The sequence below is a fragment of the Colletotrichum higginsianum genome, chromosome 3, assembly GCF_001672515.1.
Source record: "Colletotrichum higginsianum IMI 349063 chromosome 3, whole genome shotgun sequence".
Taxonomy (NCBI): domain Eukaryota; kingdom Fungi; phylum Ascomycota; class Sordariomycetes; order Glomerellales; family Glomerellaceae; genus Colletotrichum; species Colletotrichum higginsianum.
Window position 1 is genome coordinate 4571870 of NC_030956.1, and position 24042 is coordinate 4595911.

Consider the following 24042-nt stretch of genomic DNA (forward strand, 5'->3'; position numbering starts at 1 on the left):
ACAGCGAGCAGATCTGGATAGGATAGATACGGATAGACAGGCACACAGGACAGGGTAACGGTCAGACATGCGATAGGCCCAGCGCCGGGTAACGGCAAAGAGCCGTCGGCGGTCGGGAAACGGCAAACCGAAGACGCAAAATGCACGGGGATAAGTCTCTCGACGTCCGGCCAGAGCCGGAGGTAAGCCGGCTCAACCAGAAGTCCGCCCCTCCGAGCGTGACAGGTCCCTGACGAGCTACGCGTCGCGAAGTGCCCGCGCACATGCGCATCGAGCTACGCATCGTCTTCCATGGGCACCCATGTCTGGCACAAAGGTGGTGCCTGACATCTTGTTTTGGGATCTGTGAGACTGTGGCCCTACGCCATGCCGCAGGATGGTGGATTGAAGGCGGCTCTTTTTCGTGAAGGATGACCTCGTGATCTGAAGAAAAAAACAAAAGTAGGCAATGGTGGTGCCCTCCCTCCACCCCCAACGACCTGCGGGAAATTGTGTCGCTGCTGGGCCACGGCCCACGGGCGATCTGCTCGATTGCCCAGTCGCCGCCCTCCTCGTCAGGGAAGTGCTGCTGTCGGAATTATGGAGATGTGCCCCAGGAGCAGCTCGTGTGCATTTGTCCCGGCGTGTCGCGTCTACTGAGGCGCGACGACATGTCGGCTTCATCGTCAGTGCTAGCTATTGCAGAGCCCATTTCCCGATTTGGCGTCCTGGTGACGAGACAATTGGCAATGAAGATCCCATCGCCGTCATCCGAGCTGAACTTTCAGAATTGCGGTCAGCGAACCCTGAGTCCCCTTGACAGCCTGAGCCCAGGGTCCATTGGAGGGGCAGAGCAGATTACATTGTCTGTTTGGGCTTGCCGCCATTCGTCCGCGGATGCAAGGGATGGGTAGATGAGAGACAGGCCCAAGGGCATGGGAGGGACAAGGACAGAGCCGGGTCTTGGGGGCTCTTGAGATAGGGGAGCGACAAGGGGGGAATGCGGGACGCGATTCTGCATTTTGGATATTGATCCAAAGGTCGGAATTGGATGCTGCCGCTTTCCTTCTTCATACTCGTGTCACGCGTTGTTGGCGGCGACGATCCGTGATAATCTCCTAACAAAGGCGGTTGTGGCTGGTACGCATTTATGGTATTTTGAGTCAACGGCCAGTGTTACTCGCAGCTGGCCAGCCTTATCATGGACGGCTTTAGCCACGCCGGTGCTCGCCAGCATTCCCACACTCGTGAAGGCTGAGCACGAGACCCCTTTGGGCCTCTGGTAGTGAAAATTTTTGCGAGCCCCCGATGAGATCGACTCTGGTGGTGAATCACCAAGGAACACTGCTAACAAAAAGCTACCGGCGGGGAAGTACCGGAGCAGGGGAGCAAGTTGTAGCGAGTGCAGCCACTGGTGGGAAAAGGGTGGGAACGGAATGCAGAGGCGGGGCAAAGTGGCAGCTACCCGAGAGGACGGAATTAGTCCTTCCCTCCCACCTGGAAGTGGCTTTCGAGGTGGATACAGTTGTGGACCCCCGACAGTCCCGTGTCTTCCGGCTTCTCCCAGCTTTAACCCGTGCCTGATTGGTCATAACCCGGTTGCTGTCCATTCGCGTCCACGACCTTCGACTTTGGGCCGACAAGGGGAGGAGCAGCCGTCCGCCACAATCCAATTGGACAACTTGGGAAAAAAATTGGAGATACAGATGGATTCTGACAAGATGTCTCCAGCCTTGAGCCGGCCCCACGCAATCCAGTACAATGGTGCCGGTTTCTTCTCGCTGGTAGGGGGGTGGGGGGGGCCGCAAGGGGGCATGGAAGAGTCATCGGCCTAAATTGGTAGCCATCTGGACTCTCCTCTGGAATCGTGAGCCATCAACGAACCAACCCCTGGGAGGCCCCTCCCCGTGTTCCCTCGGGAAGAGCAAGGCGGCCCCTTGGATGCTCCCCAAATTTCCCCGTGTTTTTTCTTGGTATTGACGTCTCAGCACTTGCTACAACGCACCTAAGCCTGCAGCCGTCCTGCATCTGCCGTAGCGATGATCAGTCTTGCGTCCTTAGGCGGCAGACGAAGTCGTCATCTCGCAACGGGAGTCAATGTGAAAGCCGAGGGTACGACGACGTGTGTGTGGGCGGTGCATCCGTAGCGGTACTTGTAAATGACGGAGCTCGACAGTGTTGAACAAAGTAGGGTACCATTTCCCCTTAGTCCATTCAGTTCCAGAGGCTGCGGACAAAGGCAGCAGTTGATGACACGCATACTCGGGCCCCCGGAGCCCAAAATCGTCACCGGTCCGCTGTCGAGGCGCAATCTGATAACAGATCAAGGCGGGAATCGGGATCGCGAGGCATTGTCAGTTAAGGCCACCTGTCTCTCTCTGTCTCTGTGTCTGCATGTCACCCCGTACCTCTTTCTTTTTTCTTCCTCTTCTTCCTCTCCCAGTCTCCAAATAGACAAGGAGTCACGATCCATTCCAATCAAAGCATTGCTTTTTTTTTTGATACCAAACACGACAGGGTAGTGAGCCACAGCAAAACGAGGCTAGAGAGGGCGGCGAGCCACTCAGAGCAGCCTGTTTGGACCGCCAGCGCCCCTCGGGATTTGGTGCCTGAGTCATTTACCAACTGGTATTCGAGGACGAGGGCGAATCCACCTGCGCAGCAAATGGGAGGAAAATGAACCAAACGGCGTTAGTAATTAGACTTCCCGGATCCACCCTTGGCTTTCGCGTACCCGCACCGCCCCCCCTGCCAGCGCGCATCCTGAGTGGCCAACACCGAGGCCGTCAATGCGCGACAGCTCCGATTCCACGCGAAGGAAAGAAAAAAGTCTTCCCCAGTTTTGCCCATGCTGGCTGCGCCGTTTTTCTGGGAAATGTTGCTCAAGTCGCAAGTCACAAGTCGCAAGTGTCACTCAAATCAAGGCCCGCAAGTCCCTCGTGGAGTCGTGTGAGTCTTCCTCAAGTCTCTCTCTCTCTCTCTCGGCCCTCGTCTTCGCCCTGATTCCCTCCCCCCTGACCCTGCCACTTCTGTGCCTTTCTGTCCGCAGGTAGCCTAGCGTACCCATTGAGTGTACTGTGCGCCCCCGCTCCTGGTCTATTCTCCATTCCTTCCAGAGGAGGGAAGACCCGACAGAAGGTGAGAGATACCGCGTAAGAGCCGTGGCCCGGGGACGATGCTGTAGTTAGCAACTTGGGACTGCAAAGGTGCGGCCGAACAGGCACAGTACCTAGGCAAGTAGCAGCAGCAGACAAGTCGGCTGTACGCCTCATCGACTCCATCCCGTCTCAACCCTGTCCCGCCCGCCGTCTTTTTCGCTCCATCGTTTTCCTACTCTCCCACCTCCCTACCGCCGAACACCCTGCAACTTGTTTGTCTGGCACACCAGAGAGAACATACCGGCATCTCAGACTAATACTTCTACCTGAGGCCCCCTTTCACTTTTACACACATTTCTTCTCCTCCTTCCTTTCTCTCCCCTTCCAACACCCCAATATACCCTCCTTCTAATCAGATCGCGCGTTTGTTTGGCGGCTACGGTGCTGTCAAATGAACCTGCAACGGACTCTTCACCAATTTCCCCATGTAAGTTTTACTGTCTATCTACCTAATACATGCAATTTCTATCCTAATGAGGCTTCTTGCCGGACGCCACTCGCCGCCGATTTTTCCCCCTTCCTTTTCCATTTCCATGACTTCTACCGTGACTTAACATCCGTACTTACCCCAAATAACCTACCTACCTGCCCACTCACCTCCAAATCTGTCATCTGAATCCGCGCGGGAAGCAGAGCGCAAATCTTGTCGATCACCGCCTACGCAGCAATCTAGACACGAGAGAGAAAAACGGCAACTGACAATCTCACCATTTAGAACTCCCCCTTCCGCCGCGTCTTCTAAATGCCCACCATCTACTCCTCCCTCTACCAGAATTTCATCCGTCAAGGATTCGCGAAATCTTTCACCCACGGCTACGCCCAGTCCGTCGTTGCCGCCACACATCCTATCCTCAACACCCAGAACCGGCCTTCATTTGCCCGCCGGAACACCAACCGCTTCGGTCGTCTTCAGTCTCTTCAGCTTCAGTCCGCCTTCCACACCGCTGAGAGGACAAGCACCAGTCTCCCCCAGCACCACACCGAGAAACTCGACGAAAAGCTCAAGCATGGAAGTCTAGACGCCTATTTCGAGGCGCTGCGGAGCCAGCAGGCCTCGGAAGAGGAGCTTGAGAAAGAATGGACGCAGTTTCAATTCCAGCAGCAGATCGAGTGGAAGCCCACGCCTGCTTCCATCCTCGTTGGCGAGGCCGCCACCCATGATGCCGAGGACTACGCAGCTGCACAAGATGGAGAGACGCCCTCAGCTATCCCCCCAGAGGCCCAGGCCGCCCTCGCACAGATCGATGCTGCTTTGGAGAAGGAGATCGAGTTCAGAAATCGCATGGAGGCTTTGGAAGAGGCCTCTGAGCACTCTATTCGATCAGTCTCCCGCGGTGGGTCTGCGGCGCGTTCGTACCAGTCCCCGGCCATCGACAGATCGCGGTCACCCTTCAGCGAAGTCCGGACTGCCACCCCTCCGTTCGACCCTCAATCTCAGGTTTACGCCGATCACCTACACAAGCTCTCCGCCGATGGCCGCTATGCCGAGATCCCGGCAGTGTTTGAGGCCATGCTCGTTGCTGGCGTGCAGCCCATCGCCAGTGCCTACAACGCTTTGTTGATGGCTGCCATCCACCTGCCAACAGCCAAGAACGAGATCGTTACTAAGGCTTTAGATGTGTACGCCGACATGCTCCGCCGTAAGATTGTGCCTGACAGCGACACGTACAACATTCTTGTCGGCCTCCTCGCTGCCCGCTCTCTCGAGGTTGCCTCTTTGAAGAAGACTCTCCAGGAGAAGCTCGTACGGTTTGGTGGCATGGACGAGCCTGGCAAGTTCATGTTTGCGTCTCATGAGCTCGAGAATGCCATTCTTTCTGAGGATGACAGACTCGATCTTGCGATGGACATGTTCGAGAAGTCAGTCCTCACTCAGCGAGCGGCTTATTCGGCCGAGTCCTACCACCAGCTTATTTCCGCTTGTGCTCAGGCCGGGCGTGTCAACGATATGCTGCGTCTGTACGAGCACATGGAGCTGAACCGTGTTACCCCCTTCGCCGCCATGTTCCCCAGCATGATCACCGCCTTCGCGACGTCTGGCGACCTGGTCAGCGCTGTCGAGTGCTACAATGAGTATAAAGAACTTGCTGTCGCTAACGACAACGGCGAGACCACTCTTCACGATCGATTGGACGCCGAGGTGTACGCTGCTGTCATTCATGCCTACATCATCTCTGACAAGGTCGACGGCGCCATGAAGTTCTACGAAAAGATCATCAAGGAGTACGGAGTTCGCGCCGGCGACATCAAGGATGCCATTGTCAGCTCCGGTATGGTCAAGGCTTTCACCGACCGTGGCATCTTCAACGAGGCACTCCGTTGGGCTCAAGTTGTCGAGGCCGAGAACAGAGCGGATCCCATGGGTAACCTAGCAGCTCGCGCTGCTGACCAGGGTGACAAGCACACGGCTGTTGCTGCCTTCGCCAACTTGCCCATCAACTTCTCCAAGATCGCCACTCCTGCCATGGCGCTGCTGGCCCTGAGCGTCCGCCAGGGCGACGTGATTTCGGCGGCTCGTTACTGGCATGTTCTCTGCGCTCCTGAGACGCCGGTTACTCCCGCCCTCATCGAGCCTACTGCCATGTACGCCATTGCCATGATTGGCTCGGGCCAGGTTGCCGAGGGGTTGGCCGAGTCTGAACTCATGTTCCAGAGGATCCGTGCCGCCAACCCTGACAGTGCGGATGAAATTGAAGAGGGCGCCGACTTTGTACACCAATTCATGAGTAGCCGCGGCATCGTCGACCCTCGTGAGATGGCTTCTCAGCAAGCCATGTCCGCGTCTCCCTTCGCCGCCACCGCCACTGTCTCGAGCTTTGAGGACTCATTCGACCCGTACGCACACAACACCGACTTCAAGGGTTCCTCGCTCATTTCCGACGAGCTTGAGGGCTCCCACGGTCGCAAGGGCCCTAAGCTTTACGATGCCCTGGCACGCTTCCGCAACATGCGCCGCGCCGGTCGCCACCCCCGCTACATTACCTACGCCAAGCTGATCTCCGCCGCCTCTCGCGACGGCAAGATGGAGCTTTGCAACGACATTCTCGCTATGGCCCGTACCGACGTGCCCTTGCTTCCCCAGTATGCTGTCGTCCGCTACGGCTGGTCTTCCATCCTGGATGCCATGGTTGGCGCGTGTCTCACCATGGGTTACCGCCAGATGGCCGAGCAGTACCACCAGGAACTCCTGGCCATGGGCGCCGCCCCTTCCGCCAACACCTTCGGTCTGTACATCACCACCCTCAAAGAGTCGGCCAAGACATTTGACGAGGCCTCCGAGGCTGTCAAGATCTTCCACCGTGCCAAGGCTGAGGGCGTCGAAGCCAGCTCCTTTTTGTACAATGCCCTGATTGGCAAGCTTGGCAAGGCTCGCCGCATCGACGACTGCCTGTTCTACTTCGCCGAGATGCGCGCCCTGGGCATTAAGCCCACGTCTGTCACCTATGGCACCATTGTCAATGCTCTCTGCCGTGTGAGTGATGAGAAGTTTGCTGAGGAGCTGTTTGACGAGATGGAGGCCATGCCTAACTACAAGGCCCGCCCCGCCCCGTACAACAGCATGATGCAGTTCTTTTTGACCACCAAGCGCGACAAGTCCAAGGTCCTTGCCTATTACGAGCGCATGAAGACCAAGGGCATCACTCCCACTGCACACACGTACAAGCTTCTCGTCGACACCCACGCCACTCTCGAGCCCATCGACATGGCCGCGGCCGAGAAGGTTCTGGAGGCTATCCGTGTCTCTGGTCAGAAGCCTGAAGCCATTCACTTTGCTGCTCTTGTCCACGCTCGTGGCTGCAACCTCCACGATATGGAGGGCGCCCGCAAAGTGTTCGATTCTGTCATGTCGGACCGATCTGTCACGGCCAACGCCAGCCTGTTCCAGGCACTCTTCGAGGCCATGGTCGCCAACCACAAGGTCGCCGACACCGAGGCCATCCTGGCGCAGATGCGCCGTCGGGGCGTTGAGATGACACCGTACATCGCCAACACTCTGATCCATGGCTGGGCTGCGGAGAAGAAAATTGAGAAGGCGCAAGCCATCTACGACTCAGTTGGTCACGAGAAGCGTGAGCCCAGCACATACGAGGCCATGACCCGTGCATACCTCGCCGTAGAGGAGCGTGAGAAGGCCAAGGGTGTTGTTGGCGAGATGCTTTGCCGCGGTTACCCCAGCGCCGTTGTCAACAAGGTGCTGGAGCTTTTGGGCGGTGGCGGTGGCGATGAAGTTGTTGCGCACAACTAAGTACTCGTCCACTTCGTCCCGTCCGGCTTCGTCAATTCCTTTGAAATGCGCATCGAGCTGCCGCTCTGCGTGTTCCTTTCGGGTTCCCATATTTCCTTTGTAATTGCCCTCACCTACCGTGTTGCTTGATACCCCGTTGTGTTTTGAGGTCGATGGACTGAGGGTCTTGGGGTGTCTGGCCAAGGATGTGCGGCCGTGTTTGATTTACGGCAGTGCGCCGGAAACAAATTTTTTCCTATTGTCATTGTTTTGGGGGGATTCGGGACCTTGAAACTGGAGGTCGACAGATTCATCTTTCCCGGATGCCCTGGGCGGTACGGCGTTCAAAGGAAGTAAAAGGATCAATCAAGGTGAAGGATCATCTTAATCATCAGGAGGGGGCCCTTTTTCCCCCATGGGTTTTTTGTTTTATTCTATTGGCATGCGAGCGATGATGGCCTACTTATAGACCACAAACCCCACTCTAGCATATATATAAAAAAGAGGGTGCCGGATAGAAGAGTGAATGCAGCATAGAAGGATTATGGACGGGATGGGAAAGGGGTATTTCTGGGGGTCGGTTTACGACGGCATGTCATGAGGGCATGTGATCCAGCTGTATGTATATTAACGGCAACATCAAATAACCAGACTTGTCGACTGTTCACAACGCTTGTCATGAATCTTCATGATATCTTGCCCTGGTGAAGGCATGTGGTGAGCATGTGTGCAAGCTATTATTGGGATCCCCGAATGTTCCAACAAGCTTGCCTAAGGTAGGGTCAAGCATAGTCTGGCTAGAGCAATAGAGTGATCGTCGCGTTTTCTGCTCATGCAGGCAATCTAGATGACGATCAAACACGACTAGTAATGTCCGCACAACAAACGAGCAATAGTTGCTTGATGAAATGACCCGCCTGCATCTTATTGAGCCAGTCCTCAATCATTATGATCAGTGAGCGAGTTGCCTAGGTCAATGGTCATTGGTGAAGATGATGTAGAAATGGTTGAGTCTCATCATTGCTCAGTGACCTTCTTCAATCGTGCCAACATGTAAGAGATACTGGCACCAAGGCGCTCAACAAAAAAAAACCATGGTGTCGGTGTCATTTGATCCAAAGCATGGCAGCTTTTCATTATTCCCAAAAAAAAATCAAATCCGCTCCAAACCACAAGAACGCCCGGCCCTTGCCCCGGTCCCGGCAACCGAGTCTATGAGCTCGCAGCCGCAACCTTGACGCTGCCGTCCTCCATGCCAAAGTAGGCGGCGACAGGCTTCTGGGCAAGACCCTCCTTGCCTGCGCGGGCGGCCTGCAGGCCGTCGAGGCCGTGGAAGATACCGATCTCAACGATGCCGGGAATCATCAACAGCTCCCGGGCGAGGGCCGATACCTCCCAGGCGCCGGCGGCGTCGCGCCCGAGCTGGCGGGACGAGGGGTCGGCGTCAGCCAGGTCCTGGGGCAGCAGCAGCTTCGGGAAGGGCGCGTCAATGAGCCACATGCCGTTGTCGGTGACAACCTCACCAGCCTTGCCGGGAGCGCCGGGCCGCACGAGGGGCTTGACGGAGCCGAGGGCCGTCAGCCTGTCGAGCACGTCCGGGGCGGACATGGGGAGGACCTCGATGGGGATGGCCTTCCAGTTGGTGAGCAGTCTCGAGGATAGCTTGCGGTAGTCTGTTATTGCGCGGGGGAACGTCAGCTCATCTCACTCGCTCTCAGACTCACGCAAGAGAAATGAGTCATGACTTACCGGCGACGACGACAAACTTCTTGGCGGCAATGGCGACGAGCTTCTCCTGGAAGAGGCAGGCGCCGCCGCCCTTGATGCAGTTGAGGTCGGCGTCGACCTCGTCGGCGCCGTCAAAGGCGACGTCAATGGGGACGAGCTTGCCGTCGGGGCCCAGGGGCCGCTCGTCGAGGTTGCACAGGCGCAGACCGGCGGCGCGGATGAGGCCCTTGGACTGGCTGCCGGTGGGGAGGAATGTCATGGCGGCGTGGAAGGCGGGGCCCTTTGCGGCGATGGCGTCGACGACGTAGACGACGGTGCTGCCGGAACCGATGCCGACGAAGCGCGCCGAGGGCGCGAGGTGCTCGTCGACGGCGCGGTAGGCGGCGGCCTTCTTGGCCGACTCGACGAGGGAGGCTGCTGCGGCGGACATGGTGCGGGCGTGGACGGCAGGCGGGGTTGTAGTGGTTCTGCTGAAGAGGATGCCCAAGGTGAGCGACGGGACCCGTGCGGTGGAGGAGGAGGAGGAGGATGATGATGAAGAAGACCGGAGAGATGAGATTGTTGATCGTAAGGCTCTGAGACTTGTATTGCCGCAGGTCCAAAGCATGAGAGGCGAAGGCGAAGACGATCTTTATGGTGTCCGTCTGGAGATGAGGGCGGTGGTGTTATAGTGGAATGTGAGCCATAAAAAAGCGACAGCGTCTCTCTTGAGCCTTCCCCTTCCCGACTCAGGGACCCTACCTACCTACGTCAAACCCGTGGGGCCCGGAGCTGGCTGGTCCCACACAGTCACACACAGTCGGCACTGCACTGTCCGCTCGCCTCGTCTCTCCCCTCCCACGATGCGCTTTCGCATGTCAAACTTTCAAGGATCCATGCCTCACTTTCTTTTCACGTTGCGTCATCACACCCGCCCCGCCCCCCGCCGCATCTCGTCGGCCGGCCTACTACCATATTAAGAGCAGCACCGAATCCTTTCGGGAACGTCGAGCCCGGTTTCAATTGGCGAGAAACGCGCAGCAAGTGTACTGAAACCCTCAAGACGGAGAGGAATATAGCCAAACGGTTCGGCGACCCCGCAAAGGACCCCGCAGTGAACGCAGAATAGGCCAAGGAACTAAAGGGAAGAGAAGGAAAAAGGAACGCCGCAGCAGCACAGAAACTACAGGATGACGGCCTCAATGACCTCAAACCCCACCACGACGGCCGTCTCGGCCCCGGGCAAGGTGCTCCTCGCCGGCGGCTACCTCGTGCTGGACCGCGCCTACACGGGCCTCGTCTTCGGGCTCAGCGCCCGCATCAACGTCGTCGCCGCCGAGATCCACACCATGCCCGGCGTGCACCTGACCGAGATCGTCGTCGAGAGCCCGCAGTTCCTCGACGCCGTGTGGCGCTACGGTTTCCATCTCGCCCCCGAGGACGGCGGCATTACCGTCACCCAGCTGCAGGTGTAAGTCTATGTTTTCTGTTCTGATGTGAGGATCCTTTGAGCCAGGTACAGGAGGTACAGAACTTGGTGGGTGACTTGATGAAGGATTGTTCTCTGGTCGTCCGTCAATTTCTTGCATGAGAGGCGTCGCGTTGAAATTCCCCTAAGACCACAATTGGTCATCTTCATCCGTGACGGGCATCTCTCACATGACCCTTATCTCACGCTCACTCACTCACTCACGCCCCTCATAGCGGCTCCAAGATCAACCGCAACCCCTTCGTCGAGACAACTCTCAGCTACGCTCTCACCTACATCGAACGCGTCAACCAGCAACGCCCCAACCACTCTCTCACCTCCACCCGTCTTATTATCCTCGCCGACAACGACTACTACTCGTTGCCCGCCGGTGCTACAGCCACTGCCGGCAAGGACTCTCGCTTCGCGCGGTACCCCCATACGATCGGCGAGGCGCACAAGACCGGCCTCGGCTCGTCCGCCGCGCTCGTGACCTCCCTGACTGCGGCCCTACTGACTCACCACCTACCGCCCGCGCTCTTCGACCTCGATACGGAGGCGGGTAAGCACACGCTGCACAACCTCGCCCAGGCGGCGCACTGCGCCGCCCAGGGGAAGGTCGGCTCCGGCTTCGATGTCGCCGCCGCCGTGTTCGGCAGCTGCAGGTACCGCCGCTTCTCGCCGTCGTTGCTCTCGGACCTCGCCGCCCCCGGGACGCCGAGCTTCGCCGACGCGCTGGTGAGGAAGGTCGACGAGGTCCTCGCGTGGGATGTCGAGGTCGACAAGACGGGTGTGAGCCTGCCCAAGGGCGTTTGTCTGCGGATGTGCGACGTAGACTGCGGAAGTCAGACTGTGGGAATGGTGAAGAAGGTCTTGGAGTGGAGGAAGAGCCATCCGGAGGTGTCCAAAACGTTGTGGGACGAGCTGCAAGCAAAGAACGAGGGTCTCGCGAAGGTGCTGAAGGACGGTGAGGTCGAGAGCGTCGGCGCGGCAGTCGGGGACGTCAGGAAGCTGATTCGGGCGATGGGCGACGGCAGCGGCGTGCCGATCGAGCCCGAATCGCAGACCGAGCTTCTGGACGCGCTGGGGGCAGTCGATGGCGTGTTGGGGGGCGTGGTGCCTGGCGCCGGCGGCTTCGATGCGCTTGCGCTGGTGATGCGCGATGATGATGCGACCAGGAAGAGGGTCGAGGAGTTCCTGGATGGGTGGAGCAAGGAGAAGGGCGGACGGGTGCGACTATTGGGTGTCATGGGGGAGATGGAGGGTGCGAGGAGGGAGTCACTCGACACATATGCCGGGTGGTTGTCTTAAGGATGTTGAGAGTCCCAACCCAAAAAGCGATGCGAGCGTCTTGCCCTCTCTTTCACTCTCTCTACATATATAAATATATACAGCACACAAAGATCGGATATTAGTATATGTGGGACAAGATCAAGCAATGGCAAGACTAGGCATACAAATGGATTTGTTAGAGTAAGCAAGGAGAGCACTAATTTGAGATACGCATATGCTTCACATCTGTATGAGGGTGTCAATGGCAGGTAGTCAATTCGCAGGGACTAGTCAGCGTGTGTGATTCATCCATAGTGCGCTAACCTATGGTGCTTGTCAACAATTAATGCGGCGGACATAGCTCAGTTGGGAGAGCGTCAGACTGAAGTTAACTTCAATCACTTAATCTGAAGGTCGTGTGTTCAATCCACACTGGCCGCATCATATTTTTTCTTTTTTTGTAACTCGGTGCTTGACATTTGGTACCAAACGATTTTTTTTCAAGCAAGTGGAATGAGGAAATGAAACCAAACTCCATGCATGCATGGGCTTGGTTTGGGCCAAGCAATACACATCATCAATCAGCGTAAGCAAACTACGAACGCAATTCAAAACTGCGCACTCTGTACCATATTTTGGTGCCGGCAGTCCAGCGTGGTGTTCTACAATTCTTCATTCATTGACTGTTGAACGGTTGATCTTCTTACAGCATCTACGCAGAATTACGCCATCTATTCTATGGCAAACTTGTGTATCCCTGATAATTCTGATCGTCCATCCTGTCATCCGATCCTCTCTCTCTGTAAGCCAGATAATTCGCCCACTCAACCTGCTTCTCACATAGCTTTGGTTACGTAAGTCGATTGTGCCTGCACCGCTGACAAGCTCGAATTCGGCATTGCACGCACTCCAAGATGAAACGGGGCATGTAGTCGTGGCACTCCTCGCACTCGCCCGGGGCTGAGTGCTTGGCCCAGTAAGTATGGCCGCACTCATGATTCTCGAGGAGGTTTTGCACCTCCCTCTCCATCCGTCGGGCCAATTGCTGGGGTTGCAGCACCGGTATGTTTGCGTCGCGGTTCACGATGACGTTAGCGCGAGCGAAGAGCCTCTCCTCGCTCCAATGGGCACATTTGCAGGTTTTCCATTTTTCACCGCAGAGGTAGCAGAAATGAGCTCCGCAGCGACAAGCTATAAACCCGAGGCGTGAGTTTCTGTACCCAGGAGAGTATGACAGACAGACTTACTCATGTGGTAGCAACCGGTAATCAGGTCTACCAATCGGCGACAACCATAGCATCGCTGCCAGCCGTTCTCTTTGGCGAGTTGGAGCAGGCTTTGAGTAGCCGTGTCCTGCGGACAGTTCTGGTTCTCGTGCCCCACGCCCTTGCAAATTGTGCAGGTTCTCGAATAACACTTGGGGCAGGTGGCGATGTCGTCCTTGATGAACTCTTTGGGGACAAAGGTTGAACAGGTCGCCAGATGACAGTATGTTCTGTTGGGCGTCGAGAACTCCAGCGCCTTGGCCCGAAACTGCCCAATGAGTTTCGGCGGGAAGAAGGTCCGGTTGTCCTCGATCGGGATCGACTTGCTGCAGCAACGGGGCGGGAATAAGGACTCGTCGGTAAGAGACATCTCGACCAGTGCCTCAAGGCAGGCGCGGCAGTACTCGTGGCCGCACGGGCAGCAGACAACGTCGGTGAAGTCATGCTGGTTCAAGCAGCAAATACACTCTCTTTGCTCTGTCTCGTTACCGCTTCTTGCCTGGCTGGCATGCGCTCGTGAATCGGCCCACGAGGATGACTCTGGTTGCATCAGTGTGTCGTCTTCGTCGCGTTCTTCATCGGCAGCGCTTCCCGCAGATTCGTTGAGCGTCTTGAGCTTTCCCAAGAGCTCATCGTCCAGGTAGGGCGTCTCTCCTACAACAGCCTCTACATCGTCCGTGCCATCCTCGCCGACGACTCCCCCACGGCTTACACGTAGAGCCGCTTCTCTGTCTCTCTGCGCCTGCTTCTCTTGCGCTACGAGAGCACTGATGGCTCGACTGTCGGTCTGGATGGCTCGTGCGATGCTCTTAGACATACATCTGTCTGCGACGAGCTGGGCTTGGGATGCCAGCTCCGACTTGTAGCAGTCTTTGGCAAGCTCAAAGTCGGGCGGTTCGTTTTCTCGGTGCTTTCCCTTGCTCATCTTTTGGAGTTCCTCGAGGTCCTCTTGCTGCATCTGGAGGATGAGCTGCAGCGTTCCGTCGTCCACGCCGTGGCAGAACATCTTGGGCCTGGAAGTTGAGGTTAGCGATGAAGAAAAAGAAAAAAAGAATGGAAAGTATCAACAAACCACGATCGAATTCAATCCCCTTGAACGATTGATGGTCTGGTATGGGAGTATCGCGTCGCTCGAGAAAGAATCTCAACGAAATAGAATGCAGCAGTTGCTGGGTTTTTTCTTTGTTTTGGGGATTGTGATGCGTGTTTTTCCTGGGTGAGGTGTAGGGCAGAGGAAGTGAGGACAATGGCTATCTGGGTATGAAAACGTAGGGAAGGAACTTCGGAAACTAATCCGAATTTGATTGATTCCTCCTCACACAACAATCTCTGACAATTCGGCTGACCTCTTGCATTAAAGAAATATTATGACAGCAGTTACTCGCCCATTCATCTATCCATCCACCTTCCCATCCTCTATTTTATGCCTGTCGTGCTATATGAAAACAACCATCTTAATTATTCTAGAGGTTCATACATTTGATCAGTTATTACAGCAATCATAACGGATCTAGCAGGCTAATATGCTAGTTTATATTGCAAGATAACAGCAACATCCCACTCTTCAGTCTCTACTTTTCACAAGATCCTCGTCAGCGTTCCGCCTCAACTTTCAAAAACTTTCCCTCTTTGGAAACTAATTCAGATGGTAAGCAAGAGGGTTCAAATACACACGAGCAATCTGTTTCAAAAATAACCTAAGAAAAAGGAGCAGCTCTACAAAGTGGAGTACTAGAGCTGTTTAACCACATACTCAACCCTATCACTTCTAATATTATTACCTACAGAGACGCAGCTTAGAGTACTATAGATCACCTGCGTTTCTATATGACGTTTCTTGGTGCCAAACCCACCACCAAGCTTACTGCAGGGGACTTCAATCCACTGCACGAGTTTGCCGCCGCTAAAAACACTCAACTAGGCTGGGGAAAGAGAGGAAGAAAACATACCTTTCATGGCCGCATGATGAGCACAGAGTTCAACCCAGTTAGTTCGCGAAGTCCATACAAGATCCTGTTGATTATGAGATGATTTTTGGCCTCTCTTCTTCTCTCTCGGCTAGTTATCGTGTTCTCATCCGCGTTTTCTGATGTAGTCGCCAGGCCCGCAATGAGTTTCCAGAGATTTGGCGGCATCCCCGCCGGAATTGCGCCGGGGAGGTTTATTATTTTTGCTGCATTCAAAGTGAAGTTCCGGAAAACCAGATCATTGCCTGAAATCAAATTGTGTTCAAAGGCTGCCTTGTCCGAACCAGAGCGAATGCCCGTCGCTATGCTTTCGAGAAGGGCTTCCAGCCGACTACCGTCATCCCCAGCCGCCCGAAAGAAATATATCCTGAATCCTTCGCAGAGCTCTGCCAGGTTTGGAGGCCATCTTTCTTTTGCCCCTTGCAGATTTACTTGTGACCTGTCCTCCTTTCTAGAGCCAAGTAAGGCTGAATTAAGAGGGTGCTAGGTAGTTCAATCAGAATTATCCTGTGACTGTAACAGACTTAGCTCCTGCCCAGTCCTGTCTATCTCATTAACTGCGCGGAATTGCTCCATTTGGGGATAGACGGATCCTACTCATCTTTCATTGGGCAAATGTTTCTAGGCAGTCTTATGAGTCTAATTGGCTTTACCCCCTTTCTGTCACGCTTGACCTTTATGGGCCCCTACTAACGGGCTGAGTCACCGCCGAAAAAACACCCTTTTTCCACGAACTTAACCACCTTATTGATACTCACCGGGCACCACAATCAATTTTTTCCACTGTACGGCACTTCGAGAATCATCACTAGAGCGAAATCATCGTTCCATCGCCAGTCGCTGACCTCCGACATTCCGCTTTCTGGCCAATAGACCTCTGCAAGGGGTCTCATCTCACCTCATCTCAACCACACAAACTTGCAAGCAGTCTCACAGTTCCTTTCTTCACCAATCCATCCTCCTCTATCAGCAAGCATTTCGTGCGGCCCAGCACTATGACTACCGCTACCACAGCGACGTTCCACCCGTTTCCACACCTCCCCGCCGAGCTCCGCGCTCGTATCTGGGAGCTGACCGTCGAGCCTCGCATCGTCGAGGTACGCGTGGTATACCATCGACCAAGCCCCACCAACGTCGAGGGATCCGAGCCGGTGGTCAAGTGGCCACCGCAGACGCGCTACCTATGCTCGCCTACCCCAGCCCCAGCCCAGCTGCAAACTTGCCGCGAGGCCCGCGAACACCTCACTACATGCCCCAATGCTGTATATCGATTCCAGAAGGCCTTTTCTGAGCTTGCTAGGACACCCTATAATGGGCCCGACCCTGTGTCCGAGGGTGGCCCGCAGCAGGAGCGCTATGCCTGGTTCAACTTCGATTATGACATGCTCTCCATCGGGAAGACGGATCTGCACGAATTACGGGCTATCGCCTACCAGATTCGCCGGTTACGGCTTCGGCGGGTCATCTCAGACGAGTACTTTTCCCGCACAGAGTCGCTGTTAATCAGCAGGTGGTTTAGGAACGTTACTGAGGTTCACCTAATTTGTCTAGAGGGTATTAGGGTAGGCTACTTAATGACTGAAGATATGGAATTTCCCTGTGGCCCTGAGAATGTGTATCTTGTTGACCTAGAAGAGGGCGGGTTGATGATGAACAGTATCGACCTGGATGCGATGGTGATCAGAGAGGATGAGGAGCGTTACGGGCTTGGAGAACAGGGTTGAAGGAAGCTTCGCAAGTTTGGGTCGATTAACAATCTCCGGGGTGGCTTTTGTTCTCTGTAGCTACAAGATCTTGACGGCAGGGAATCACACTTGATCCCCGTGCTACTTACAGAATGTACGTGATCGTCGGCCACCATCGTCACGTCGTCCACCTCGATTTCTTCCACTAACGACTTTTGGGCCAAGGAATCCACTCTCACCACTAATCAGGGTTTTGGTGGAACTTAACAACCAGACTGGCGCCCAGCAGCTAATAAATTACAATAAACGCGGTAGAGAAAAGAACCAGTGAAGCATTTCATGGTATTTGTCAGTGTTACAGCAGACAGTTAACTGCTGGTTAAGCTCGTAAAAAAAGGGTGATATTCGCCGATGACTCAGCCTGTGAGTTGGGGCCCATAAAGGTCAAGCGCATGATGAGTTGCACGATTGGGGAGTCCCGCAGTGGGGCTTATCTAAACGCCGATTACGATAAGACTCTACCTGTCTGAAAATTTCCAATGGACATGAGCGATCCCAGCGCTCAGTCTTGCTAGTCTTGCGACCAAACAGCAGGAAAACTCATCGACAAAATGGCGGACGATGGCATGATTCTCAATTTTGACATGGGCAGCGGCCCTGTCAAGCCCCACGTCAAGATCCAGGGCGGACGATGGCGCGAGAGGAACAAGGCGCAGAGGATCGCGAACAAGAGCGAGAAGGGACCTTCGTCCCCCTCTGAAGATGCCCCGCTGCCGCAAAGATACACGCCCGGATCCAGGAAACCTCAGAGAGACGACCGCCCCGGAGACGATGACGCCTCGTATGAGCGCCCGGCCAAGCGGCCGAGAGCAGAGCACCCCCAGGCGAACGCCTACCGCACAGGCAAGCTGCCGCCTGGCAGCATCTCCAGCGGCAGGCCAAGAGACGGCCCGGTCACCTCCAAACTCTTTTCTTACAACCCGACGCCCAAGACGATATTCGATGAGCCCGGTGCCGAGAAGGTCGAGGAAAAGGTGGCCGAACCCTCAAACGCGCCGCTCTCGGATGAAGCTGCCAGCTTCCACGCCCTCGGAATCTCAAGACGACTGGCCCTGACGCTTTCCGGCAAGATCCAGCTCAAGGCGCCGACGGCCATCCAGGCCAAGGTCATTCCTCAACTCATCACCGAAGACAGCGACGCCTTCGTGCAGGCCCAGACGGGTTCCGGAAAGACCCTCGCTTACCTTCTCCCCATCATCCAGCGGATTCTCTCGGTCGAGGGCCAGATCAAGAGAGACTCGGGCCTGTTCGCCATCGTTATGGCGCCAACCCGCGAACTTTGCAGACAGATCGAGCTTGTCCTCGCCAAGGTGCTTCCGCCGTACTTGGTCAGCACGACGGTCATTGGTGGTGAAAGCAAGCATTCCGAGAAGAGCCGACTGCGGAAAGGTGTCAACATTCTCATCGCGACACCCGGTCGCCTCAGCGATCATCTTCAGCACACCAAGACTCTCGATGTCGGTACGGTGAGGTGGCTGGTGCTCGACGAAGGCGATCGCCTGATGGAGATGGGTTTCGAGGCCGAGCTGCGGACCATCGTCAGCAAGATCCGCGAGGGCCCCCTGGCAAAGTCGACGGCCAATGGTGTCTCGCTCGCCAATCTCCCCCAGCGCCGCGTCACCGTTCTCTGCTCAGCAACCATGAAGATGAACGTCCAGAAGCTCGGTGAGATCAGTCTGGAGGACGCTGTTCACATAACGACGTCGGAGGAGGAACAAGTCGACGGAGAGGAGATCAAGTTCGAAGCACCGGCGCAGCTGAAGCAAAACTACTTGATCGTGCCCGCCAAGCTGCGACTGGTCACGCTCATCGCGCTCCTGAAATCAACTTTTTCGCGCAAGGGCTCCGTGATGAAGGCCATCATCTTTTTGTCCTGTGCCGATTCCGTCGACTACCACTTCGACCTCCTGCGTCAACCGCCGGGCAAGGATGAGAAGCCGACCGACAACCCTTCACCGACCGCGAACACCGTGGCTCCGTCAGCATACATCACCTCAGCCGCCAACACCAACATCGTCCTACACAGGTTGCACGGTTCCCTTCCCCAACCTGTGCGTACAGCGACACTGGCCTCATACAGCAAATTTACGGACCCGACGGTCCTCATCACGACAGATATCGCGTCGCGTGGTCTCGATGTGCCCTCCGTGGAGCTGGTCGTCGAGTACGACCCCGCCTTCAGCGCAGCAGATCACGTCCACCGCATCGGTCGTACGGCACGTGCTGGCCGGCCCGGTAAGGCCATCCTGTTCCTCATGCCTGGCTGTGAAGAAGGCTACATCGACCTCCTCAAAGCCAAGAACGCCTCCCCTCCCAAACCTGAGCTCTACGACACCGTGCTTCACAAGGGCCTCACGACGGGCATGGAGTTTCCCGTTGAGACGGACGCAAAGCCCCAGCCCGCGGCCGACAGGGGCTTCAGCACCCGAGCCGAGAACCTCCAGCTTCATCTGGAACAACGCCTTCTCCTGCCATCGTCCACCAAGCTCCTCGACGAGGCGCGCAAGGCCTTCCGCTCGCACATCAGGGCGTACGCGACCCACATCAAGGAGGAACGCATCTACTTTGACATCAACGAGCTGCACCTGGGTCACATGGCCAAGGCGTATGGACTGCGCGAGGCGCCGTCGGGCATTGGACGCGGTGGTCACGACAGCAAGAAGACGGCCATGAAGAAGAAGGCGGCCGGCAGGAGAGGCGACAGCAGGCCCTCGGGTAACGCCATGGAGGACATTGATACCAACGGAGCTGAGCCGAGCGAAATGGAGAGGAAGATGAAGCAGAAGATGAGGTCTGTGATGAACGCAGCCAGCGAATTCAACCTGGGTTGATGGGGGGGCGGGGGCGGGGAAGTCTCATTCTCTCGTTTTCTTATGTCGTGGACTGGATACGGATAATAGATAAAAACGGGCAAACTCATAGCGTTTACATATAGTCATATCCCGAATCGGGTACTTCTTTTTCTTTCATGCAAAGTTCTTTCTCTCGAGATCAATCTATGGGTAGTCGCTTAAAAGGGACGAAAATTGTGCAAGCAGGGTGAGAGAGGTCTTTCTCCAGAATCAGAGCAGCCAGCCGTCTGTGCGCAAAACATGCCAACTCCACTGACATCCACACGCACATATTTCACTTGGGGCTTCCGACAGTCATCAATCCAATCCGATATGGTGTAGTGGCCAACATGATGCCCTCTCAATCACGGTGCTGAACTGTGAAATGGAAAGGCATAGCCCCGAGTTCGATTCTCGGTTTCGGAAGAACACGCGACGTCGTATCGCTTCTTTTTTCTCTTTTTTTTCCAAGGTCTTTCTCAAGAAAGCCCAGCTTGTTCTGGTTGTTTGTTGTTCATGTATACTTGTAACTGGATGCGAAAGCATCGTTCGTTCTGCCCCATATTTGCATATCTTGCATAACTACGGATACCAAACTACCTACCTGTCTACCTAGTGCACGCTTAGAAGATGAACCAGTCTCTCTCTATCAACCACCTCCATCGCGCCTGCCTCATACGCCAACGAGAGTCTCGATTGATCTCATTGTCCTATCGATTGAACCCCCCTCTTTCTTTCCCATGCAATGAACTCGCTTGCGTTGCTTGGAACGTCCACTAACTACGGATTTCATACACCTTTTGCACCATGACGCGACGACTTCCTTGGGACCGCGATGGCCCGGAAACGTTACCAACACCGACGAAGCCTACGACCACGACTCCGCGCAAAGCCGCGACGCCTGGGCGGGCCACAACACCAAGGGCGACTGGGACTCCTGCGCCGCTGAACAAGCGGAACGGCAAAAGAGCCCGCTCGAATGACTTTCTCGGAGGTACGTGCCGACAGACGTTCTTCGCTCACTCAACAGGGAAACTCACTGAGACGGCCACAGATAGGAGTCCTCCAACCTCACCACCTCCTGAGCCCATCCCAGAAATGTAACTTCGTCTAGGCTCACATACTACCTGCCCACAGGATGCTAATGAACAAACAGCTTCATGACCGAGGGCCTCGACAACGACGACGGTTACCGCATGGTCGAGGACGAGCTCTTCACCATCGCAGGGCAATTCACCGCTCATCTCCACGCGGCGGAGTACCAGCGCCTTAAGGCCCAGACGCGTTCCCAGAATGCAGAGACGATCAAGAACATCTCGCGCCCCGTCGTTGGATCTCTCACAGAGCTTGCGCGCAAGCGCCAAGAGGAGCTGCTCCGTAAGAAGAAGCAGCGCGAGGCCTTGCGGCGGGCGAAGCAGGAGGTCGGCCGGGAGGACGATGAGAGCGGAGACGAGACGGGCGTGCCGTGGCGGGGCACGTCGCTGCAAGGGCTCATGCACAGCCGCAAGAAGCAGGAAGTGCCGTTGATGGCGCTAACGAGGGCCGACTTGGGAACGAAGGCTTCGAGTGTGTTTGGGGGCGTGGTGAGGTCTCAGAGCCAGAGACCGACGACTGCAACGAGGCGCGACGAGGATGATGCGGAGACGGAGGACGAGAGCGATGACCTTGGAGATCTCGGCCAAGCCCCAGTCAGGGGGAGTGCCGTGGTCAGCAAACCGGCGACTGCAAGGCCGGCTCATCCGCCCAAACCTGCTGCGAAAGCAACGAGCCGACCTTTTCCGCAACCATCCAGCAGCCGGGTAGCAGATGCCATGGTTGCCGCACACAGTCGACGTTCAATCACCGCCATGGCAGCGAAATCAGTCTCGCCAACCACCACAGCCACGAAGACAACGCCGACTTCTGACGAAGACGAAGATGACGATGACATATTTACAAGATTCAAGAACCGGAAAGCCAATTCAAGGTCACAGCGTCGGGTACCGGAGAAGAAGGAAGAGGAGCAAGAGTCGAAGGGCAGCCGGGATATCATTCCTTCTTTCATCTGAATGTCCTCAATACGGATGGACATATTTACGTTTCCCGTCGCTCGCTATTCCGTTGACAGCACCTTGGTCTACCCGGTGAACAGCTGATACCCCCGATCTCTTTACCGACACAATGGCTGGCCCTAACCTCTATGGCTGGCTTAATTAGGCTTTCATCTCCCCTCCCCTACCGTCATACCCTTCAACAACCAATGGATCTACCCTAATGATCCCAAACCATGTCTGATTGTCTCCCTTCCCAAATTTTTGCTCAGTGTCAGTGCACACAAAGAGTCCAAACCGTCTCGTCTTTCACAACCCACCATATGAGTATCTTTGCGGAGCAAGTTCTCCAGGTTTCTGCAATACAAATTTCCCTTTGGCACTATTGATTCTAGTCTCAAAAGGCCTGCAATTAGTTGCCATATTTGCTTGCTCAGCCTGTAGAGAAACCTACGTTCTCACAATCACCTACAAAAATGCTAAATAGACGTCTCCAATAGCCTTATTTACCTTTCAGTTAGCTATGGGTAGCACTGACACAAAGGCAGCGCCAGTTCCAGTCTTCCTGAAAGTGTTTTTTTCTTTTCTTTTTTTTTGCACACTGCTTTCTATCTCCAGTTCTTCTTCAATTTTGTACAATACTACCTACATTACTCCCTGGTGTGTTAATTATACTCGGCTGCTGTCATTGCATCACTCAGCAGGACTGCAAGAGCCACTCTGGTCCTTACTATCAATCTTCTTTATGACTAAGATCCTCTAGGTCGTCTGTCTCCTCGTCCATCCTCACGTCTGACCTCAACTCTGGACATCTCATCCGTCCTCTTATCCCAGTCCCGCAAGCCTCACTTTTCTCCTTTGTCTACGTGCACAGGACAGCAAGACAACTCCAGCTGCCATCACAGCTAGGCCATGGCGCCAGGGCTTGACGAGAAGGAGGTATATCTCACTCTGTGCCAGGTCTTCTGGGGACCGGCTGCTCAACTCCGCAAGGCTAAGAAAGTTGAGCACAGGCTTCGGCTCTGCCAGCAGCCAAATACATACAACCCTGAAGCCGCTGCTTTAATTGGGAAGTACCAGATTAAAAACGTACTCTCCGTCTGCCAGAAGCTTTTGAGAGCAGGAGTGTTTCAAAGTAGGAAGAGGGCAGAGGCTCGTTTCCCTGGCATACTCCATCCGGCATTGAGTGCAGAAAATAAGGAAGCAAGAAAGAGAAATAAATTTAAGGGCAAGATGAAAGCCGAGAATAAAACAGTCGAAAACGAGACGAAAGTCGAAGACAAAACGGAAGTCAAGAACAACGAGACGGTCGAAACCCCAACAGCAAACCCAACCAGCAGCATCAGCTCAGATACCATCGCCGAGGCCCAATCAGAGGGTCGTCAGGTTGAATTCGACCCCTTCATTCTTGACCACATGGCCAACGATACCCACTATGCAGACGCGAATGGTGAGACGAACCGTCGTCAAGACCCCAAGTATGGGCCCATGGCTGACCACTGTCGCGCAGAACAACCATTACCTGCGGCTGCAATCAACGCGGATGCCCAAACAATGGCATCGGTTGCCGCTCCTGCTCCAAAGCCGAACCTAACCAGTCGTCCGTTCGTGTCGTCTCATCTGCAGACGGGCCCAACGTTTCTATCGTACGAGGCGCAACACGTCCTTCTTACCAGGACCCAAGAAGTCCTCGAAAAGGCGTGTTTCATCTACGCGACGCGACACATGCCCCAGGTCCTCCAAGCACGACACTGGGACGTCCCCGAATGTGGCGAGCTCCATATCTGGGCGCGCCTCCTCAAGACCGAGGCGAAGACCAGGTTCAACAACAAGGATCTTCCGTACCCGTACTTGAACTGGGACAGCTTCTTCAAATCCATCGTCCACCTCCGTCACAAGGCCGTCCACCGCAAGCAACTCAAGGGCAGCGACGTCGAGCTCTACCTTCGTGACGCCGAGGCCCTCACGAGGCTCCTCTGCGACGACGAGGGCGCCGCGACGCTGGCGAGGTATCGGGAGCAGACCCGGAGATCCCTGGAGCAGTTCGAATTCTGCAAGAAGAAGCTTTCGACGAGGTTCCAGGCCAAGATGGACGTCATCAACGCTCGGCGCGCAGAGTTAGACGAGCTCGAGCGACAGGCCAACCAGCACTTGGTCCTGGCGGACAAGGAGGTCCAGGCCAAACTAGGCTCTGATCTCAAAAAGGCGATTATGAAATCGGAGGTTCCGCAAATTAAGAAAGAGCAAGAGGATGAGGAAGGGGATGAAGAAGAAGAGGACAGCGATGATCTCGAAGACCACACGACATCGAACGGTATTGGGGTGTTATTCAACAACCTCATACTTTTATGCAGACGTTTGAATCGTGGTTGAAGAGTTGAACACCGAAATCATA

At 55.3% G+C, this 24042-nt stretch overlaps 8 protein-coding genes across 8 annotated transcripts; 6 read left to right on the forward strand and 2 right to left on the reverse strand.

Annotated features, from left to right (window-relative positions):
• Nucleotides 1-3879: 3879 nt before the first annotated feature.
• Nucleotides 3880-7383, forward strand: CH63R_04906 (pentatricopeptide repeat domain-containing protein; the record flags this gene model as incomplete). The annotated part of the gene is made up of 1 exon (XM_018299881.1): nucleotides 3880-7383. One exon carries the CDS (start codon nucleotides 3880-3882, stop codon nucleotides 7381-7383), a length of 3504 nt encoding a protein of 1167 aa, XP_018161127.1.
• A 1191-nt stretch (nucleotides 7384-8574) lies between these two features.
• Nucleotides 8575-9697, reverse strand: CH63R_04907 (Ribose 5-phosphate isomerase A; the record flags this gene model as incomplete). The annotated part of the gene is made up of 2 exons (XM_018299882.1): nucleotides 8575-9035; nucleotides 9112-9697. 2 exons carry the CDS (start codon nucleotides 9695-9697, stop codon nucleotides 8575-8577), a joined length of 1047 nt encoding a protein of 348 aa, XP_018161128.1.
• Nucleotides 9698-10259: 562 nt separating this feature from the next.
• Nucleotides 10260-11848, forward strand: CH63R_04908 (Phosphomevalonate kinase; the record flags this gene model as incomplete). The annotated part of the gene is made up of 2 exons (XM_018299883.1): nucleotides 10260-10540; nucleotides 10774-11848. 2 exons carry the CDS (start codon nucleotides 10260-10262, stop codon nucleotides 11846-11848), a joined length of 1356 nt encoding a protein of 451 aa, XP_018161129.1.
• An 811-nt stretch (nucleotides 11849-12659) lies between these two features.
• CH63R_04909 (IBR finger domain-containing protein) lies at nucleotides 12660-14080 on the reverse strand (the record flags this gene model as incomplete). Its single annotated transcript, XM_018299884.1, has 2 exons — nucleotides 12660-13000; nucleotides 13057-14080. 2 exons carry the CDS (start codon nucleotides 14078-14080, stop codon nucleotides 12660-12662), a joined length of 1365 nt encoding a protein of 454 aa, XP_018161130.1.
• A 1956-nt stretch (nucleotides 14081-16036) lies between these two features.
• Nucleotides 16037-16765, forward strand: CH63R_04910 (Pectinesterase; the record flags this gene model as incomplete). Its single annotated transcript, XM_018299885.1, has 1 exon — nucleotides 16037-16765. The coding sequence occupies one exon, from the start codon at nucleotides 16037-16039 to the stop codon at nucleotides 16763-16765; it is 729 nt and encodes a 242-aa protein (XP_018161131.1).
• A 572-nt stretch (nucleotides 16766-17337) lies between these two features.
• Nucleotides 17338-19617, forward strand: CH63R_04911 (DEAD/DEAH box helicase; the record flags this gene model as incomplete). Its single annotated transcript, XM_018299886.1, has 1 exon — nucleotides 17338-19617. The coding sequence occupies one exon, from the start codon at nucleotides 17338-17340 to the stop codon at nucleotides 19615-19617; it is 2280 nt and encodes a 759-aa protein (XP_018161132.1).
• Nucleotides 19618-20424: 807 nt separating this feature from the next.
• Nucleotides 20425-21665, forward strand: CH63R_04912 (uncharacterized protein; the record flags this gene model as incomplete). Its single annotated transcript, XM_018299887.1, has 3 exons — nucleotides 20425-20611; nucleotides 20672-20717; nucleotides 20774-21665. 3 exons carry the CDS (start codon nucleotides 20425-20427, stop codon nucleotides 21663-21665), a joined length of 1125 nt encoding a protein of 374 aa, XP_018161133.1.
• Nucleotides 21666-22559: 894 nt separating this feature from the next.
• CH63R_04913 (Ubiquinol-cytochrome-c reductase cytochrome c1) lies at nucleotides 22560-24020 on the forward strand (the record flags this gene model as incomplete). The annotated part of the gene is made up of 1 exon (XM_018299888.1): nucleotides 22560-24020. One exon carries the CDS (start codon nucleotides 22560-22562, stop codon nucleotides 24018-24020), a length of 1461 nt encoding a protein of 486 aa, XP_018161134.1.
• Nucleotides 24021-24042: the final 22 nt, after the last annotated feature.